Below are 21,181 nucleotides of genomic sequence, written 5' to 3' on the forward strand. Positions count from 1 at the left end.
CCCCCCGCCGTCTTCAGCACGACGCCCACGTGCTGCCACCACGAGCTCCTGGAAGGGGCAGCGAGCGTGAACCCCGGGGGCCACAGGGGGGTCCCAGGGAGAGGTGCGGGGGGGGAAGGCCGGAAAGGGGGTAGGGGGGTGTGGAGGGGTAAGCTACAGGGGAATGCGGGGGCAGGGAAGCTGGGAGGCGGGCTGGGTAGGGGTGCGGGGAGGGGAAGCTGGGGGGAGGGAGGGGAAGAGGTGGGGAGGGGAAGCCGGGGCGGGCAGCTGGGCTGGGGGGGTCAGGGGTCGACTAGCACCGCCGCCCGAGCCAACCCCCCGGGAGTTGCCAAGGGCAGAGCCCGGCAGCGCTGCTCACCTCCCGCGGCCCTGGCCGCCGTCGCCACCGCCGCTGTACTGGACGCTGGGCTCTGGGGGCTGCATCCTGCAGGGCAAGCAGGGGCTGCGGGAGGACCGAGGCGGGACCGCAGGCCAGGTGGCCGCTCCAGCTGCTCACGGGCCACGGGAAGGGCCGGGGGCCGCACGAGGGCTGCCCGGGGTCAGCGTCCCTGGGGCAGGCCGAGGGCCTGATGCCTGGGGAGCTGCGTGCCCACCGTGTGGGTGACAGGACCTGGCAGCGAGGCGACCGGGTGGGGGTACAAGGAAGAGGCGAGTGGAGCCCGGCCACGGGCCCTTGTCACCCTATCGGGGTGGCCAGGCCAGGAGCTGCCTCCCCGAGGACAGCTGCGCCCCGATAGGCACCCACTCCCCACCCCTGCCTGGTGGAGCCCTGCCGGTCTGGGGAGGCCGGGTGGGGCAGGCGGGGCGGGTGGGGCAGGCCTGGGCGCGGCCAGAACAGCCTGGGCCCCCAAGTGCCCGGGAAGGATGAGGGGGTGGGGCCGGGCCTGAGCGGGGAGCACGCGGGGGGACTGTCGCCCCCCGCCTGGCCTCGGGCGCTCCGCGCTGACCCCCCCCCCGCACCCCCAGGCCTCACCGCGGGCGGCCGGGGGCTCACGGCCCTCCCTGGCCTCCACTCCTGGACGCAGAGGCCCGAGCACGAGCTCCTGCGCAGGCAGTTTCCGGGTCGCCCTGCGCCCCCCCACCGTACCCCGGGCAGCGGGCAGGAGGGACAGGGGCCTGTCCCAGAGCCACCAGGCCCCTCGAAACCTCGGCCAGGCGCAGCGGGGCAGGCAGGTGGAGCCGCCGCTCTGCCCGGGAGGCCAGTGCCTGCTGGAAGGGCTCCTGCTTCCTGGGGCGTCCCCAACAGGGGCAGCTGGCTGACCGCTGCCTGCTTCCCATGCCCTCGTCCCCTCCGTGTGCAGCAGCAGGCAGCACCGTGCCCGCCCAGGGAACCATCCTGACCCGGCGAAGATGAGCATACTACCCCTGGCAAAGTCTGCTGGGACAGAGCCAGGGGTGGGATGGCTGGGGGAACCATTTACTTTCAGAAGAGAAACAGCAGTCACCACCTTTCTGTCCTGCCTTGAATGGGGAGATGATGGCTGGAGCTGCAGCAGCCAGCTTGCCCCCCGATAGCCATGCAATCCTAGTCCTGACTCTGAACCCACACCAGCGTGTGCCCACCTGTGGACCTTGTGCTGCTAGGAAAACCAACCCCTCCCCGATCAAAGCTGGGGGAGTGGGGTGTTCTGTGACGTGAACTCATTGCTGCCTGATGTAGGATAAGTGGCTCTCAAGCCACCCAGGTGGGCAAAGCCACGGGCAGCAGGTGAGGCGGTGCCGGTGCTGGGCTTGGGGGGCGGGGGCGGGGGCTTCATCCACCCGCCCAACCCCCACGCCAGTGTCACGGGAAGCAGAGGCAGCTGGGCCAGCGGCCTGGCAGGTCCCCAGGGACCAGGGGGTCCTGGAGGTGAGGGGGGGCGCCCTCCAGCCCGACGGACTCCCCTCACTGTAGACCCCTGGCCCCCCAGCAGCCCCAGGGACCCCCGAATTACAAGGCCAGGCTGGGGTGGGGCTAAAGCCCTGCGGCCCCACGAGGGTGATCAGAGGCTGCACGGGGACCTCACCTGCTCTGGGGCCACCGATTTCTCAAGCCTTAAGTGGGGGGAGCGGCCTGCCCGGCCGAGGGACGGTGGCGGGGGCTGCCCCGAGGCGGCTGCCAGGCTGCGAGGCCGGTCCTGGGACCCGGCGGCCCCGGGCCAGTCGACTCCATGCGGGACCACGCACAGGCGGGGGACCCGGGGCTGCCTGGGGTGGGGGCGCGAGCGCCCACATCCATCCCCCGAGTCACGGGGCGGGGGGCGGGGCCAGGGCGGGGTCTTCCCGAGGGGGTTGGGCCACGGGCAGAGCCGGTGGCAGGGCGAGCCAGGGTGCGGGTCCCGGGTCCCTTGCGGACACCAGGCCTGCAAGTGGCGGCGCCAGGGGCCCAGGTCGCGGACGGGCACGTGGGTGGGCGTCCTGGCCCTCCCCCGGGGAGCCGGGGCTGGAGCAGACACGACAGTGTAAAGCCCCTGCCCTCCTGCGTTGAATCCGGGGAGTCGCGGGGGGGGGGGTAGGCAAAGAGGCTGCGTGCATAGACGCGGGGCCCGAAGCAGCCTCGCCGCCCGGGGCCACACCGCGCACGGCTGCCGGCGCAGGGCCGGGGCCCCTCGCCGGCTCGGTGGAGTGCACCAAGCCTCCCCGGCGCCAGGACGCGGGGGACCCATGGACACCAAGTCCCTGTGCTCACGGCGCTGCCCCCAGTGTGTGGAGATGCAGACAGGGACCCCAATCCCACCCTCATTTTTCCAAGCGACCCCACCAGCCAACTGAGCCCGAGGTCAGTCACCCTGTGTGCAGACCCAGGTGGGGTGAGGGCCTGGGCTAGGGTGGTGGGCACCCGCCGGCTCAGGCCTCTGCAGCCCAGCACCTCCAGAGGGGCCCCTGCTCCCTGTGGGGTCTCCCCGGGAAGGAGCTGGGGCTGGGGGCAGGCTGCTGACCTGGGCTGGGCTCTGGGCCAACAGGAGGCACCGGGGAAAGCAAGCCCCAGGGTGGGCTGGGGGCCACAGCAGGCCAGGGGGGCGCAGCAGGCCTGGGGGACACCGCAGGCCAGAGGGGCGTGGCAGGCCGGGGGCCACGACAGGCGAGGGGGCCGCGGCAGGTGAGGAGGGCGCAGCAGGCGAGTGGCGCGCAGCAGGCGAGCGGGGCGCAGCAGGCGAGGGGGGCACAGCAGGCCAGTGGGGCGCAGCAGGCGGGGGGGGCGCAGGAGGTGAGGGGGCGCAGCAGGTGAGGGGGGGCGCAGCAGGCGAGGGGGCGCAGCAAGCGGGGGGCGCAACAGGCTAGTGGGGCGCAGCAGGCGGGGGGGGCGCAACAGGCTAGTGGGGCACAGGAGGCGAGGGGGCGTAGCAGGCGAGGGGGCGCAGCAGGCTAGTGGGGCGCAGCAGGCAGGGGGCGCGGCAGGCGAGGGGGCGCAGGAGGCGAGGGGGTGCAGCAGGCCGGGGGGCACAGCAGGCGAGGGGGCGCAGCAGGCGGGGAGGGCGCAGCAGGCCAGTGGGGTGCAGCAGGCGGGGGGGCGCAGGAGGCAGGGGGCGCAGCAGGCAGGGGGCGCAGCAGGCTAGTGGGGCGCAGCAGGCAGGGGGCGCAGCAGGCGAGGGGGCGCAGGAGGCGAGGGGGTGCAGCAGGCCGGGGGGCGCAGCAGGCGAGGGGGCGCAGCAGGCGGGGGGCGCAGCAGGCTAGCGGGGCGCAGCGCAGTTTATTTCTGACTGGGAGCGGGTGGGGCCGGAGCCCCGAGGGGTTCTGGAGCCGGGGCCTGGCCTCTGGGGCGGGGGCTGGGGGGGCTACTTGAGGGCTGGCTTCTTGGCTCTGACAGGCGGTGAGGCGTCGCTCTGGGTCGGCGGCGGCACCTTCACCCCCCTTCTGCCTCAGCTGGTTGTAGTAGTCGGTTCTCTCCGAGATGACCCGCTAGGAGAGACGGCAGCTGCGGGGCCTGCCTGCCTCCGGCGCTGCGGCCGCCGCGCCTCCCCTTCCTCCCCCCGCCGGGCTGCAGCCGCCTGCGCGGGACGGGGCGGCGGTGTGAGCACCTCCCTGGCTGACTGCCAGCGCCCCCCGCGGGAGCCGCAGAGGTGGGAAGAGACGTGGCTGCGGCCCCCAGGCCCGGTGCCCTCAAGCCCCCCAGAACTGGGAAGAGCCCCAGCGCCTGCCCCTCGGGGTCTGCCCCCCCCAGGCCACCGCTGCCCCAGACACACACAGAAGCCAAGGCTGCTCCCTCCTGCCCCCAAACAACAGGATCGAGGGGCGTCTCCCCAGGTGCCCCCGTGGGTCCCCACTCTAATCTGAGGGGCGTCACTGACCTTCTCCAGGGGCCCACCCCGCTCTACAGGGAAACCTGGGTGCTGGAAGGTCACGGCACATGTAGGGCCAACGGGCTGCTGTTGGAGGCAGCTCACGCGGGGAGCAGAAGGGCTGCGATGTACGTGACCTCCCGGCCGCCCTAGGACGGGGCACGGGCCGGGGCAGTTGGCCCCCACAGGCGCCTCGACCGCGGGTCTTTCTCCCCGGGGCAGAAGGGAAACGCCTGGGGCTCGGGCCAGCTAAGGGACCGGCTGCAGGGGGCCGAGGATTCCAGCGGAGGCCACCGCCAGGAGCTGGGCACCCCGCTGGGCAGGTGCGGCCGCCGGCTTTGTCTGCAGGTGAAGCCTGAGCGGCTGCCCCACCGCGGGGACCGGAGGCTTTGCTCCTGCTGCCCGTCCCTGGGTGCCCCCCCCGTTCTGCTGAGAGCAGCCTGGATTCGCCAGCCCTGGGCCAAGGCCACCAAGCTGCCGTCCCCCGTCGGTGGCTCCACCTGAGGGACCGTCTGCTCCTCGCAGCCTGAGCCGAGAGAAACGTCGGTCCCGGGCCCGCTCGGCACAGCCACAGCCCCCGGGCGAGAGTGGGGTCCCCAGAAGCCAGTCCGGGCCGTCCCCTCCGCCCCGCGCTGCGGACGGGGCGCCGGCCTGGAGCCGCCTTTACCTGCAGACTCTCCAGGATGTCGTTGTCCGAGATCTCGATGCTCAGGTTCTTGACCCCTGTGTTGCTGAAGGTGGCCTGGATGATCTTGCTCCGCAGTCTCTCCAGCTGTGGGCACAGGGGAGCCGCTGCGGGCCGTGCCCGGGAAGCGCCGCGGCCGGGTCGAGCGGGGCCCGTGGCCGCCCTGGACTTGGCAGGACTGAAAGGGGCAGCACCTTCATGTTTATGGCCATGAAGCTGGAAGGAGCCGGAAGGCCTGACCCCAAAGCCCGTGCTTTCTTCCTGTTGGTGCTAGATCGAGCCCCCCAGAGAAGACACACTGCCCCTCCTGGGGGCGTGAACCCACTTAGGAGCTGAACCTTTGAAGATGCGGCGCTGGTCAAGGTGGGGACTCATCTGAGATCCTGCTTAGCGGGGACAGTGGGCTCAGGGCGGGCCTGACCGCATGGCTCGAGGCCTTAGCAAGAGAGGAAAGTCCGACAGGCTGGACAGCAGGACCAGAAAGCGGTGGCGCCCAGAGGAGCCGGCGAGGAGAGGGGCCGCTGGTGACGGGTCGCAGCCCGCCCGGACACGCGTCCGCATCTGGCGCTCCAGCCTCCACAGCGGAGGGGCCCTACGGGCTGGGTTTGAGCCACCCCTGGGCGGTACTTGTCGTAGCAGCCCTGGCAGACCAAGGCGAGACCATGCCAACTCATTTTTTTTTCTGGAAAACGTAAAACTTGCACATGGCAAAAACCAAAACCAAAAAACCCCAAAGCCGGGCCAGACCTCCCTGCAGCTTCCCGCTGCCTCCCCGGGGACCTTCCGTACCGGCCGCTACCTGGCCTTTCGGGGTTTTCCTGCACAAAGTGAGCGGGAGCACCCTGCTCGCGTGCTGCCTCTCCTCTCAGCGTTGAACAGTGGCGTGGGCAGCCCCTCCTCGCTTCCGGGAAGCGTGGCCTCCTTACGTGGTCAGGTGTGGACACCTCTGGAGCCTTTCGCTGCCCTCAACGCCTCGCCCCAGTGCAGCCCCTTCTGCCTCTCCCGAGGGGAGCAGATTGCGCCTCCCACAACCAAAACTCCTCCAGTCTGCACCCCAGAAACTCTCAGGTGGAGACCCCTCGCCCCAGGGACGTGGCAAGCAGCAGCTCCTCCACGTGCATGTCCAGAGGCCCAGACGAGGTGGAGATGGCCCAGCAGGGGCCAGGCCAGCGAACCATGACCTAGGAGAGTCACAAGCTCGTCCACCTCGCCCCTTGGACAGGGGTGTCGTGGCAGCAGGAGCGCAATGGGCCCCGGGCCTCAGACGGGGAGGGGCTCCACTCCTTCGTTCCAGTATTTATTGTGCATCAACTCTGTGCCAGTTACTGCACCAGGGGCGGGTGCTACCGAAGGAACCAGGATCACAGGCTCTGTGCCGGAGGCGCCTCCCACCACAGGGCTGGCCGTCACCTGGGAGGGAGGTCCAGCCCCTTTCAACCGCCTAGGTCTGTCTCAGCCTCCTTTCCTGCTGACCTCAGACCGAGCCTCAGAATCTTTCTTAGCACAGCACCCCAGGCAATACCAGGTCGATGTGAGTTGGCACATGGAATGAAACCTACACCATTGCCAGCCGGGTGCTTGTCTGGATTGGAAACAGTTTTCCAAAAGACAGCAAGTGTGCCGTCCCCCGACGACGCTGTCTGAGCCAGCGGGAAGAGGCCCGCCCAGACGCGAAGGAGCGCGGTGCAGTTGGGGTGGCGTTCTTGCTGGGTGGTGCCCGAGCGCGGCGTCTACCTGGGCTTGATTTTGGATTCTAACTCGGGTGGGCTCTTAACGGATTTCCACTGGGGCCCCTGGACCCTCGCCTGGGGGTGGGTGCACGTGGCCTTCTCCCGCGGCACGGTGGCTGAGAGGGGGCCCTGCCATCAGGACAGGCCGAAGTCCAGGCCCCGTGCCCCCCGCAGTCCTGGGGTCCTGGGTGGCCACTGGCCCTCTGCTGCTGCAGGGTCCCTGTCAGGGGCAGGGCCGGAGAGAGGCCCCTCGGCTGCCTTGTGCAGGGGTGAGCCGAGCTCAGCGTGGCCCTGGCGGAGTGTGCGCACTCCACCATGTGCCCAAATGGGCGCCCTCCCGCCTCGGTGCCCGCCTCCTGGCAGCCAGCTGCCCCAAGCCGTGGGCCCTTCCCAGCCATCCCGAGGCTGCCTCCCTGTCGACAAGACCCTGCCCATGGGGCCCCCGCCCACAGGGCCTCCTGCCCACGCAGTGCTCCCCCTGCCCAGAAGGTATCCCCTGTACCACCTCTGGCTCCCCCCTGCCCACGGGGCCACCCCTGCCCGCAGGGCCTCCCACCCATGGGACCCTGCTGCACCGTCCATGGGACTCCCCCTGCCTACAGGGCTCCCCCCTGCACCACCTCCAGCTCCCCCTGCCCACGGGGCACCCCTTGCACCACCCCTGGCTCCACTTGCCCCCTTCCTCCACCGTCAACGCTGGGCCAGGTGCCAGCACACCAGGGGCGTGAGCCAGGCCCCCTGCCCCTCCTGCAGAAGGCAGGCCCCCGGGCACCCCTTCGGGGGGGGGGGGCGCTGAGCCTACCCTGGACTGGGCGCTCTCCAGGGCCACGCGGGCCTGCTGCTCGGCCTGCTGGATCGTCTCGTTCCTGCTCTGCAGCCCCTCTTGTAGCTGCTTCTGCCGCTGCAGGAGGTTCTGGCCGAGGCTCACCTGCGCCTGCAGCTGGCCCACTGTGGCGTTGAACTCTGAGATGACGTGATCTTGCCTCGTCAGTTTGCTCTCCAGCTCCAGCACTTGCTAGGGGAAGGGCCGGGGGCGCAGGGACGTGGGTCCACCTGGCCCAAACCCACTGCACGAGGTCCCCACCCTGCCCCCCAAGGCAGTTGCTACTGTCTCTGCTGCCAAGCCAAATCTGGACCCCACGATCACAGGGAGCCCTCCGCGCGGATCTGGGGCCCTGAGATTTGTCGAGTGGGATGCTGTCTGAAATAGGTGGACACAGGTTCGGCCGTGAATGGGTGGTCCAGCGGAAGGAGCTGTGCCGACCCTCCACTGCGCCCCGGCGGTCACCTGTCGGAGCAGAAAGTTGTCCTTCTCGATGAACCCCATCATCTCTGCGTGCTTCTTATCTTCCCGGATGTTGGAGAACTGGAAGGAAGACAGGGAGATGGGCAGGTCGGACGCTCGCATCCAGCTTTGCCCCACTAAGGTGGGAGCACGGGGGCTTCTGTTGAGCATGGGGTGGGGTTTGGAAAACCAGACCCAAAAACACGTGCTTTTAAAATGTCATCAAAGGGAAGTGGACTTGGCCCAATGGATAGGGCGTCCATCTACCACATGGGAGGTCCACGGTGCAAACCCTGGACCTCCTTGACAAGTGTGCAGCTGGCCAATGCACAGTGCTGATGCGCGCAAGGAGTGCTCTGTCCCGCAGGGGTGTCCCCCGCATAGGGGAGCCCCACGCACAAGGAGTGCACCCCGTAAGGAGAGCTGCCCCACACGAAAGAAAGTGCAGCCTTCCCAGGAGGAGCCCTGCACACACGGAGAGCTGCCACAGCAAGATGACGCAACAAAAAGAAACACAGATTCCCGTGCTGCTGACAACAACAGAAGTGGATGAAGAAGAACATGCAGCAAATAGACACAGAGAACAGACAACTGGGGCAGGGGGGAGGAAGGGGAGAAAAATAAATAAAATAAATCTTAAAAAAAAAGAAGAATAAATTCTTAGATGTTTACATAGCAGGCTCTCAATAAATGTTTTATAAACAAAGTTCATTAGGGAATTTTCAACTCTGGCTATTGAAATGCCAATTAGCAAATCTATTAGTAAGATAAGGATAGAAGCTGTGACAGAAGAAGACAGCAAATGGACAGAGAGCAGACAACGTGCGGGGAGGGGGGAGAGAAATAAATTAAAAAATAAATCTTAAAAAAAAAAATAAAATGAAATGTTATCAAAGTTTTCATTGTATCGTATTTATTTTGACCATTGTTTAATGCAGTTTAAGTCTATGTAAGAGCTTGTCTCGTCGAAGACGGAACACCAGCACAGACCGGCCTTCTCGCTATGGCAAGCGGAAATTGGGCCAGGCGGTTTTGAGCCTCTGCCGCCAAGCGTTGCTTGCAAGAAACGTGTCCTTTTGCCCGGAGCGTTGCCGTGAGTGTGCGCCTGTCGTCGAGGGGCCCTGGGGGGCTGCGCCTGTCGTCGAGGGGCCCTGGGGGGCCGCTTCTGTTGTCGAGGGGCCCTGGGGGGCTGCATCTGTCATCGAGGGGCCCTGGGGGGCCGCTTCTGTTGTCGAGGAGCCCTGGGGGGCTGCGCCCGTCGTCGAGGGGCCCTGGGGGGCTGCTTCAGCAGGGCGGGTCTTAACCCCGTCCCTGGAGTCCTTGGTAGGAGAATGGAATCCAGGCACAGAGAGGAAAAGCCAGAAGCAAGAGCTGGACGTGGTGGAACCAGCAGAGCAGGGAGAGGCCAGGAGAAGCCGCCAGGTGCCCTGCGCTGTGACGGAGGCGCCCGGCACCCAGGGCCCCCGCCGCGGCCCCAGAGCGGGTCTCTGGGAAGGAAGCACGGCCTGGGGGTCGCCTCGCCGTGGACGTTCTTTTGGCTCTAAACCCCCGTTGTTTAAACCAACCCACTGCATGGATTTGCTCGAGCAGCCCAGTGAACTGAACCGGATGGGGAGAAGAGCGGGGAGAAGAGGACTGAGAGCATTTGGAAGCTGGACAGCAGCGGGGCACCTGCTGTCTGATGCAGCGATCCAAGAAAGCCTAAGCTGGGTTCAAGGCACGAAAACCGGCCCGATTGACACTCAGGCTGCAGAAAGTCTCGGAAAGCGTGGTACCGGCTTCTGGGCATGCAGCTGCGATGACGGGGGCGGGTGGGCTGCTGGGCCCCCTGCCCCCAAAGCCCTGAGGTTAGAGGCAGCGGAGGCTCTTGGGGTGGGCGGCGCCGGACCCCGGCTGTGTGCGCTGAGCGTTCCTCAGCCGTCCTCCCCCGCCGGGCCCCCGAACACCAGCAGCCCGCCCTTCTTACGGCAAGAAGCCTCCTGGTTTCCAGGGTTCAGAGGCTCTTACCAAGAGCAGAGGCCTGCAGGCATGGCCGAGGGGCTCCCCATTGAAATGTGAAGTGCACCCCTCTGGCACAAAGCTCTGAGCTGCCACCCACACACACACTCTCACACACACACACACACACACACACACACACACACGCTTGTGCTCAGGACTTCCGGTCGGCTCTGACGTGGAGCAGAGTTCTAGCATGAATGACAGAGACCAAAAACCAACCTAAAAAGGAAACTGTAAGAAATAGAAATGGTGCGAGCAGTTAAAAAACAGCCACAACAACCCTGTCATCAAGGTAAGAGAAGAGGCTACAGCTGGGAAGCAAGGGGTGTGCCTCCAAAACAAGCCTTCAAAGAACTAAGGAGGCACCTCGGAAAGTTGAAGTGTTATGACAGTGAAAACTCGATAGGGGAGGTGCTGACAAAGCTGAGGAAATCTCCTAGACAGCAGAGCAAAGAGACAAGGACAAAAACGGGTAAAAACAAGAGGGAATAGCAAGGAAGAAAAAATAAGACCAGAGGAGGAGGTCCAACGACAAAAAAACACAAGTGTCAGGAGAGGAGTTCAGAGACAACAGAGAGGAGGAAACACAAGACAAGACAGCAAAGGAAACTTCCAGAAGTTCAGGACATGGGTTTCGAGGTTGCGTGCCTCGCGCAGTGGATGAAAATAGGCTTCCGGTTAGGTATGAGCTCACAATGGTTCAGAACGTTTGGGACAACTTTCCAGAGAGAAATGAACGACAACCAAGACCAGTTTTGTGCACGAGATCCAGGCCCGGGACGAATTCAGGATTCTCCCCAGCAACCCTGGACGCTGGGGGACAGCGGGACGATGCCCTTGAACTCGGATGAGACTCTCTTCCAGACTGGAATTCTATCTCCAAGCAAACTTTATTAATGTGGAGAATAAGGACATTTGCAGACATATGGGCCCCCCCCCCCAAATTTACCATCATCCTTTTCCAAAAAAAAAGCACTGGAGGATGAGCCCCACAGAAAACAGGAGGGAAACTCAAGAAAGAAAAAGATGTGGGCGCGGCCGTTGTTAAATGGTGGCTTATCTCACGGAAGTCTTGTCTATTACCAACTGTTGCCCTAATACCGTAAATCAGGATAATATGGGAGGAAGGTGGGTTGAAAAGAGTCCCTGTGTGGGTAGGCAGGGAGGTGAGGGTCGCAGCAAATGACGTGAACACTGAGAAAACCGGGGAGGGTTGCTTTAAGTGGGCTGTGAGGGAGAAAGTCCAGAGCAATCAGCTGAAAGTTGTCAGTGGCCTCGGGGGTAGGGCAGGTGGGAGGCAGGAGTCAGAGGCTATTCTAGCTGATTCTCTAGGCCATGTGCCAAACTCTGATAAAAATAAAACTGAGCAAGTGTGACCACAGGAACACAAGCCCGAGAAGGGGTGGGCTCGGTGGGAGCACAGGGGCGGGCTTCGGCCCCCACGGGCCTGGCTGTCCGCTCCAGCTCTGTCACTAAGGAGCCCTGCGCCCCTGGCACGACGGACCCCGGCTGGCGGGTCCAGGGTGTCCCCCGCACCGTGGGGGTACGGGAAGTGGGGTGCGCCGCCGGGGCCCCCCACCTTGTCGGTCATGGCGTGCAGCTGGCTCTTCCGCTCCTGCAGCTCCTTCTGCAGATTCTCGTTTTCCGTGTTCAGCTTTTGCATTTGGGACTCTTGGAAATCCACTTGCCTTTGTAAGGACGTGATCGTTCCTGATGGGTGGGAGGAAAAGGAGGTGGCAACGAGGGGCTGGGGAAGAGCGAGACGCAGCGACGGCCGGGGGGGAAGTGGCAGGTGCTGCCCCACACGGCTCGGGGTGCCTGCGCCCCTGGGAGCCAGCATGCCCCGCCCCCTCCAGCGCCCCACCTGTCGCCATGGAGTATCTGCTCCTGGTGACCTCCAGCTCGTACTGGAACTCCTGAATCACCTGCTCACACTCCTCCAGCCTGGCGATGAGCTCGTCCTCGAAGGCTCTGTCCACCGAGTAGGGCCGCCTGGCCACCGCGCCTCCCCGCTCCTCTTCCGGCTCCTCTTCCAGCTCCTCTTCTAGCTCCTCCCCCTCCCTTTCTCCCTCCCCCTCCCCCTCCTCCTTCTCCTCCTCCTCCTCCTCCTCCTCCTCCAGCTCGCCGTCCTCCTCTAGCACGCTCTTTTCCTCCCCCAGGGCGCCCGTCTCGCCCACGGGCCCCTGCGCTCGGAGCCCCTGGCCCCTCTCCGGGGCCGCTTCCCCGTCCGCCTCCTCCTGGCCGCCGCCGTCCGGGGCAGACTCCTCTCGCATCTGGGGGGGAAGGGAGGCCGGGCAGGACTGTGGCATCCCCCAGTGGGGGGCTCTCAGGGAGGGGGAGGACTCCGCGGCGGGGGCCTGGGGAGGGCTCGGGGAATCCGGGGGGGAGCATCGGGCGCCCCGGCTCGTCCTCGCTCCTCCAGGGGCCGCGGCAGAGCTGCTTTCCCGGGCACCGACCCTCCACCCCACCTGTCCCCGGGGTGGCGGCCGAGGGCCTGTGCTGGGGGGGATGCCCTCCAGGAGGGCCAGGGAGGGCCCTGGCCGGCTCCTCGCGGCAGAGGCCACACCTGGCCAGCGTGCACCTGCTTCCAGCACCGCTGCTCCTCCTCCTCCTCCTCTGGCTTCGGCAGGACCTGCAGCGGCCGCTCCTGCGAGGAGCCTGTGTCACCCTCAGGCTCCCACCCTGTCCCCCTCGGCTCCTCCAGGGCCACGCGTTGACGGCCTGTCCTCCTGGGGGGGTGTGGCCACTCCTCTCCGGGCAGGGTGTCCCCCCTCCTCCTGCCCAGGGACAGGGGCAGTGGGTGCTGGGGTGGGGACAGCGGCCAGCCGGCGAGCAGCCCGTGGGCAGGAAGCGGTGCTCGGGGCAGCCTTGGCCACGCTGTGGGCCCCTGCTCAGGGCTGGGCTCTGCACGCCTGCCCGGTCCAGCCCTCTGCCCGAGCCAGGAGGGTGAGATCGCCTCCCCACCTGGCAGACGAGGACACCACGGGGCCTGCACAGGGGGCAGGTGGGACCCGCAGCCAGCTCGGGTGGGTCCAAGCCTGCGGCACTAACCGCTGGGCTACAGGGCTGCCCACGGCACAGGGCCCCGTCTGGGGGTTCCACCTGCAGCGCAGCCTTGGGCCTCCTGGGGTTTCAGGGAGGCAGGTGAGCTCAGGCCCGCCTTCCGCAGGTGAGGAGGGCGAGCCGGGAGGGCGCCTGGCCCCCCCAGGCAGAGGTGAACCGGGACCGTGGCCCGGGCTCTGTGCGCGCATCCGCCACGCTGGCCCAGGCAAAGCCCCCTGGGCCCCGGCCACGTCCAGCGGCCAGCACCTCCTGGGTGGCGGGCCGGGCTGGGGGCCCGCGGGAGGCCGGGCCTGCGGCCACTCACCCTCACGCCCAGCGGGAAGGCCCGTCCAACGCTCCTGCTTCGGAGGAGACTCCTCAGCTGCTGCGCCAGCGCCTCCCTCTCCTCCCGCAGCGCCACCATCTCCTTGTCCTTCGCGCGGCTCTGGGCCTCCAGCTCCGACAGGCGCCGGAATTCCTCCCCCAGCACGGACAGGCAGTGATCCTGCAGGAAAGGGTGGCCGCGTGGGGCCCACGGCCCTTCCTCCCCGGGACCCCGAGCCCCCTCTCCCGCGGCCACACCCGTGGCCCCAGCCCCGCCACGTCCCCGCCGCAGGGGACACGGGGCAGCCCCGCCTCGGGCCCGGCTCCCGGCCGGCCCCCTCCCCTGAGCCTGAAGGACGCCCGTCTCCCAGTGGCCCTGCCTTTAGCAGCCACACTCTCGCAGGTCGCCCCCGAGGTGCCTGTCGGGGAGCTGGGCCCTCCGCCCCTCAACCCGCAATTCTCAAAATCCCAATTCCTTCAATTCTTCCAAAGTGCAGGCAAGAGGGAGATGTGCTTGGACAACGAGGAACTGGAAGTAGACCTGACCTTCAACACAAACGGGAATTCTTTAGCCAGGAGGAAAATGATCCCAAGCAAAATTCTGGAAGGACAGAGAGCTGGAAAATCATCTCCCAAAGGTTTGGAAATTAAGCAATTTGCTTCTACATAACCCATGGGGCAAAGTAGAAATCAGGGAAGCGGATGTGGCTCAACTGATTGAGCGTCCGCCTACCATATGGGAGGTCCTGGGTTCGGTATCCAGGGCCTCCTGACCCACGTGGCGAGCTGGCCCACACACAGTGCTGATGCGTGCAAGGAGTGCCGTGCCAAGCAGGGGTGTCCCCTGTGTAGGGGAGCCCCACGCGCAAGGAGTGCGCCCCGTAAGGAGGGCTACCCTGTATGAAAAAAGTGCAACCTGCCCAGGAGTGGCACCACACACACAGAGAGCTGACACAACAAGAGGACAACAAAAAGAGACACAGATTCCAGGTGCCACTGACACAATTGCAAGCGGACACAGAAGAACACACAGCAAATGGACACAGAGAGCGGACAACTTGGGGTGAGGGGAGGAAACAAAAAATCTTAAAAAAAAGTAGAAATCACAAAATTAATTAGAAAATATTTTGAACTGAATGATGATGAACATTTGGACATACCGAACCTTGTAAGATGCAGCTAAAGCTGTGAGTAAAGACACATTTATAGCTTTAAGATGTGACTATTTGGGGACAAAGTTGAAAATCAGTCATCTAAGTCTCCAACTCAAGAATTCAGAAAAAGAACTGCAAATTAAACCTTCAGAAAGTAGAAGGAAGGAAATAAAGCTAAGTGCAAGAATTCATGATACGGGGGTGGGGAGAGCAGGCAGTGGAGGGAGAGGAGAATTAAGAAAATGTGGCAATAACATTTGGGGAATCTGATTGGAGGGTTTATGGGAATTATTTGTACTAGTTTATGTCTGAAACTGTCAAAATACAAAGTTAAAGGAAAGTATAATGATGCAGCTAATCACATTTAATCCCCTGGCCACGGAGAGTTGCCCAGTGAACACTAAGACAATGAAGATTATTTCCCACTGGGGCAACCGAGTTTGCACAATGCAAGCTCACTGCTGCCAGTGGCTCTAATTATCAAATGGGAAGGGCCTCTCTATGTCAGAAACCAGCCCAGGGGAAAGCAGAGACAAGAGCAAGAGAACCCTGCCGATGTGGTTTGAGCTCCTGGAGGCAGCCATGCCTGCAGCCTTCCCCTGGGCAGTTCGTGCACATGAGCTGGTGAATCTCCCCCAGCCGTTGGGGCTAATATGGCAGTGAACTCCTTTTACGTGTCTGTGTGGGTTGATCTAATTCCATCCTCAAGCTATTCCCAGAAGTGGAATTGCTTGCTCAAGTGGTATAGACATTTTTAAAAATTGTGAAATCTATCATAAAATGTAGAGATGGAGTTTAAGGAATTAAAATAAAAGGAATGCTCAGAGACCCACATTGGTGGTGCCTCAGAAGCCCCTGCTGTGCCCCCACCAATGATCCAAACTTTAGTGTTCCTCATTTCCATAATTTGGCCTCACCAACTTTAAAAAAAAAGAAATTGATAATATGGAAAACAAATTTATACTAGAGAACACCAACAAAACCAAAAGCTGATTCTTTGAAAAAAATATTAAAATTGATAAACCTAATCAAGGAAGACAGAAGGAAGTTTAATGACCCCAGAATTAGCCGCAGGAAGGTGGCTAGATAAGTCTCCCCTCCTGAGCTTGCCTTGGTATGTCCCCGGGGACAGCAAACCTTGACAGGTAAAAAAAAGAGGGCAAGTCCAAGGGCCCATGTCCACAATGAAGAGGAGGCTGTCCCAGCTAAGTCCCAAGAGCTCAGGGGAGGAAGCAGATGCTACTGTTTGGGGTTTGATTTGAAAACGTGTAGGACACAGACAAATTCCTAGAAAAACACAGTGACCGGAACTGAAACCAGAGCAAAAGGGAAATCTGCACATCTTTCCAAGGAATTGCATTTGTCATGAAAAAGCTTCCCTCTAAGATTAAACTTGGGGCCAAGAAGGCTTTGACGGTGAATCCTTCAGCCCTTTATGGAGGAAACAGCAGCTATCAAAGGAAACGTTGCCAGAATGGAAAAAGGAAACACTGTACTTCTTGACTTTGAAAATGAAGCTGGAGTAATCTGGGCACCACCGCTGGACAAGGGAGTTACCACCCGGGTAAATTATAGGTCAGTCTCATTCGTAGGCGTGGATGGAGAGAAAATAATGCCACACGCTGATTGTTTTTCCCTCCACGGCAGAAGCGTGGAAGGTCCGTGGCAGGTGGTGGGAGAGAAGGGGACGCAGGCTGGTGAACTGCACGTGTGGGGTGGGGAGGCACAAGGGCCAGGAGATGTGTCAAATGCCCGACTAGTAGAAGCCGAAACATTGAGTCCCGACCTCATTTTTGGCCATGGCTGGGCCACGCCAGAACCAGAGTGTCCCGTGGCAGCCTCGAGAACGAGGGAGTGCGGGCTGGAAGTGTGCCGCCCACCCCAGCCGGTACCTTCTCGTGGATGATGGAGATGTACCAGGGCACCCTCCTTCCGGGGGCGCTCTGGGCCCCCACAGGGCTGCTGGCCGCTGGGCCCACTGAGCCTGCTTGGCTGCCCTTCCTTAAGCTGACCAACTCGCAGGCGCTCTTGCTAGTGGGAAGGAGGCGCCCTGCCAAGAGAGGGGCGGAGGCGCGACTGTCCCCCTGTACCCCAAGCAAGTTGCATCCTCGTGACCCCTCTGGCCCTTTTGGGGCCTCCTTGGAAACCCCTACTGCCCACCAGGGCCCCTGCTCATCTCTTAGCCCCACAAAATTTCAGTGTTTCACCACAATTTGTCTAACGTCCATCTCACCCCCGAGACGTGGCTCAGGAGCTCAGGCCGTGCTGCTGCCCACAGCCTCGCCCGGGCACGTGCCGAAAACTGAGTGAAGACCTAGTCATGACCTTCAGCGTGGGGACCCCACAGTCACGGGAGGGGTCCCAGATGCTGTCCCTTCTCCTCCTTGGACCTTGGCTCCCCCCCCCCAGGGGCATAGGTGGCCCCTGCTAGCCTCTAGGTTTCATCACATTTAGGCGAAGAAGGATGTATCTTAGTGTGGATTTCCCCTTGGGTAAAAGAAAGCAAGTGCATTTGTCTATAGAAACAGTGTTGAAGGGGTGTCTGTGGGCCCTGTGTAAGGGACACAGGGCCAGGTGGGGGACAGACAGGTGGGGAATGGACAGGAGATGGACAGGTGGGGCTGGATGGGTGGGGGTGGACAGGTAGGAGATGGACGGGGGGGCTGGATGGGTGGGGGTGGACAGGTAGGAGATGGACAGGTGGGGCTGGATGGGTGGGGGTGGACAGGTAGGAGATGGACAGGTGGTGCTGGACAGGTAGGGGATGGATAAGTCAGAGATGGACAGGTGGGCAATGGGCAGGTAGGGGACAGACAGGTGGGAAGCGGAATCTGGCCACAGTTTTGCTAAACACAAGGCCCCACTGCTCCAGGGCCTTGGTGACCCCTGGGAAAGGGGCTCCATCAGGCAGGATGAGGAAGGTGCCCCTGAGGGGCAGGCCCTCGTGCTCAGAGGCCCCAGGTGCAGGTAGGGTGCCCACGGGCCAGGGGGAGACCCACAGTGCGCTCAGCTAAGGCTGGACAGGCCCCGCCTTACCATCCGCACTTGTGTCCGAGCCCTGTGGGCTGGACAGCGGGTCCCCCGTCCTTTTCCAGGTCTCAGCGCTGATGCCCACATCCCTGGGAAAAGCCGTAGCTGTGGCCATCCCTGCGGAATGTAGACACACCAACCGGTTACCACTAAAGCATTTTCTTGCCAAGACCTCAGGAGCAGTGATGCCCTTCTTTAAACTTGGAGGAGGGTTGAAGACGACATTTTCAGGTGGATCATGGAATCAGAACCATGGGCTGGATTGGAACCAGTGGGCTGCATCCTACTGCCCACTTCTGGCTGTGTCCACCTGAACAAGACCCAGGTGGAATTTAATCTTTGCTCATGGACACGTCCTCTCTGCCCTGGAAGAGCAGACCCCACACTCCCTTCTACAATACCAGCTCCTCTGAAAGTCTCACCGATGTCCCTCTTCCTCTAGACAAGGCTCACCCAGAGGGCAGAGCCTGTTTCCATCCATTGCCCAGCTGACCAGCTGAGGTCCACACCCAGGCCCATCTGGATGCATCATGGGCACTAAGCTGCCACCTCACAGTCCCTGAGGTTGTCGTGAGAGGGGAGAGGTGCAAGACCAGGTCACGAGCCAGGGCACCTGGGATGAAACCTCGGCTCTGACCAACCTTGCCTTGGGTGGCCTCTGAGCTCGTTAGCATCTTCTCAGAGCCTCATGTTCCTTATCAAAACAATGAGGGGACAGACAAGATGGTCACTAAAACTCTAAGAGATGATTACTACGCATGAGCTATCGTTGGCTCATCCTTACTTGCAAGAAAGTACATCTTTCCTGAAGTTTCTAGAATCTTCAACCATCTCCATCTCCCCCCTCTCCAGTCCTACTGAATCTTGGATAAGTAGGAAAATTCAAAACAAGACAAAACCAAGAAGACTGGGAGACAAAATATAATGAGAAGGAGGAGAATGGTGACGGTAATGGTGGTGATAATGATTTGATGGAGAAGGTGATGATGGTGATGATGGTGATGATGGTGATGATGGTGATGGTAGTGATGATGAGAGGGATGGAGGTGATGATGGTGGTGATGAAGGTGATGATGGTGGTGATGAAGGTGATGATGGTGGTGATGAAGGTGATGGTGGTCATGATGGTGATATGATGATGATGGTGATGTTGGTGGTGTGATGAGGGTGATGACAATGATGATCGTGATGATGGTGATGAAGGAGATGATGGTGGTGATGATCATGGTGGTGATGAAGGAGATGATGGTGGTGATGATGATGGAGATGATGAAGGTCATGGTGGTCATGATGGTGATATGAAGATGGTGATGATTTTGACGGTGATGATGGTGGTGTGATGAAGGTGATGACAGTGATATTGGTGATGACGATGGTGATGAAGGTGATGATGGTGGTGATGAAGGTGATGGTGGTGATGGTGGCGATGAAGGTGATGGTGGTGATGGTGGTGGTGACGGTGACGGGGGTGATGCCAGTGATAGTGATGAAGGTGGTTATGGTGATGATGACGGTGGTGATGATAGTGATAATGGTAATGACAATAAGAGCAAAAAGGAGAAGCCGGTCTTCCCTCCCTCTTTCCCATCCTGTTCCCACTTGGCCTCAGCTGCTTCTTCCCACCCAGGCTTCCTGCACACAGACTGGCTCTTCAGGAGAAGCTGTGGCCCCACGCGTGTCCCACTCTGGTCACCAGTACAGGTTGGAGGGGGTTGGTGCAGGGAGGCCGCCTGGGCCGGGCAGGGGAGGGGGTGTCACACCACGGCGGCCCTCGTTGGTGGCTCTTACCAAACTGGGACATGGACGTGGCCCTGGTGCTGAACTGTGGGCAGCCAGGACGCATGAGAAAGGCCCTTCGCAGCTCCTCCACTTGGGACACAAAGCCAGTGTCCCCGGGGCTGGCGGCCGCCTTGGCTTCACTCTGACGGGGTGGGAAAAGGGGGACAGCCGCTGAGCGCGGTGGCTCGGAAAGTCCTCTCCCACCCGGGCACGCTCGTAGCTGTGCTCCGTGCCGGGTGCACCCCAGCCGCACGCCGGGAGGCCGCAGGGAAGCCGGCGGCGCAGCTGCAACGCCTGCCCCTGATCGGGAGCTCCGCGTCCGCGTAGCGCCGGGGCCGGGCGACCTTGCGGGCTCGCAGCACGGTACGCGGCGCCTCTGACCTTTCCACCTGGACTTCCTCTCCTTTTCAAGGCCATGCCTAGGAAGTCTGACCACAAAGCTGCACATTCTCTCCCCTGCCCCGGCCCGGACAGGGTTCCCTGCTGGGGAAAGTCAAGGTCAGTGGTCTGGAAAGCCCACATGAAGCAGCCAAGTCCCCAGCAGACCCCGGAGGGGTGCCAGACCCTTCTGGAGGCAGGGCTGGGACGTGGCATGGAAAACGGGCGGATGAGTGAGAAGGGGCGGCCGGGCCTGCTCCGGTCACCCTGCCCCGGGCTCAGAACAGCCTCTGGAGCCGGCCGCGCCTGTGGCACCCATGCCGTGTCTCTCCCTGGTGACGGATGGGCCTGCCGTCAAGCGGGGGAAGCCAGGCGTCCCCAGGGACCGGTCGGGTGGCCTCCTCCGGGTCCTTACCCTCTTCTCGTAGTAGCAGCTGATGGCCTGGGCCGACCTGCTGAGCGAGCGCTGATCGCCGCGCAGTTTCCACTCTGGGGCCCTGGGGCCCTGGCTGGCCACCTTCCGGAGCAGGGTCAGGCCCTTGGCCACCGAGCTGGGCTCTGTGCTGCCCCTCTTGGGCATGTCGGCATACGTTTGGGGGAATGTCAGGAAGGGAGGCCAAATTTCCAGGCTCGCCACTCGGACCGACCACCGGGGCTTGGATGGCATCGCAGGCCTGGCGCCGGACGTCGAAGAGCGCATGACGGCGAGCAGGAAGCAGCCGCCTTCCACGGCCCAGGAGACCCGCTTCCAGAGCTCTCGGGGGCCGCGCGGGTTCCTGTGGCATCACAGTCGTCTCCACGGAAACCGGGCATGCGTTCGTCTCAGTTTTCTGCAATTAGGAGAAGGAGCTGGGAAGGGGACCCAGAGCTGCTCCCACCCCATCTTAGCTTATCGCAGAACCAGAGAAGCGGCCGGGGCGTGACAGCCCGCCTGCCTTGGCGCCTTTCCTTGCTCCATCATCGGGGTTTCCTGGGGCAGTGACTCTGCTATGAAAATTTTAAATGTCCTTCGTTAAATTCCATAGTTTTGAAGCAGTTCTTAGCACCTGAAAAGATGATTCTTTTTTAAAAATGGAATTGGCTGGAGGGAGAGAGCTCTTCTGGAGAAAACCCTCTTGTTGTCTGTAGAACCTCTGTGTCCCGGGTTCTCAGTCTTGGGGTTGAAAAGGACATTTAAGAACCATGTTGGCAAGTTCCCAGGGCCAGGCTGCTCCCTGGAAAAGCCTTCTCAGGGCCACTGCGTGTTTCTCAAACCTTGAAAACACTGTGAAAAGTGGCAGAAGCAGACCCCGAGGCCTCCCTGGTGTGTGATTCCATTGATGGGAAGCAAAGAGCTTAGTGTCGTTGGGGGCGGAGTGGGGAATGGAGCTGAGGTGGCTGGTGCTGCTGCAACCAAGTAGCACAGAGTGGTTCAGCAACAGGAATTTAGTGTCCCCAGTTTTGGAGGATGGACATATGAAATTGAGCCTGGACTGAGGGTCGCCCTGAGTCAGGTGACCCCCCAAACTGACAGC

At 62.4% G+C, this 21,181-nt stretch overlaps 1 protein-coding gene across 1 annotated transcript; it reads right to left on the reverse strand.

The window, feature by feature from the left end:
• Positions 1-3,686: 3,686 nt before the first annotated feature.
• CCDC27 (coiled-coil domain containing 27) lies at positions 3,687-20,366 on the reverse strand. Its single transcript, XM_071217177.1, is given in 13 exon segments — positions 3,687-3,830; positions 3,832-3,879; positions 4,927-5,031; positions 7,477-7,689; positions 7,963-8,040; positions 11,540-11,670; positions 11,825-12,233; positions 12,527-12,607; positions 13,328-13,507; positions 16,373-16,530; positions 17,517-17,627; positions 19,299-19,431; positions 20,083-20,366. Coding segments are annotated over 13 exon segments (1,974 nt in total). The 5' UTR covers positions 20,335-20,366; the 3' UTR covers positions 3,687-3,755.
• Between the last annotated feature and the right edge of the window lie 815 nt (positions 20,367-21,181).

This window comes from Dasypus novemcinctus, chromosome 9 (assembly GCF_030445035.2).
Source record: "Dasypus novemcinctus isolate mDasNov1 chromosome 9, mDasNov1.1.hap2, whole genome shotgun sequence".
In the NCBI taxonomy this organism is placed as follows: Eukaryota; Metazoa; Chordata; class Mammalia; order Cingulata; family Dasypodidae; genus Dasypus; species Dasypus novemcinctus.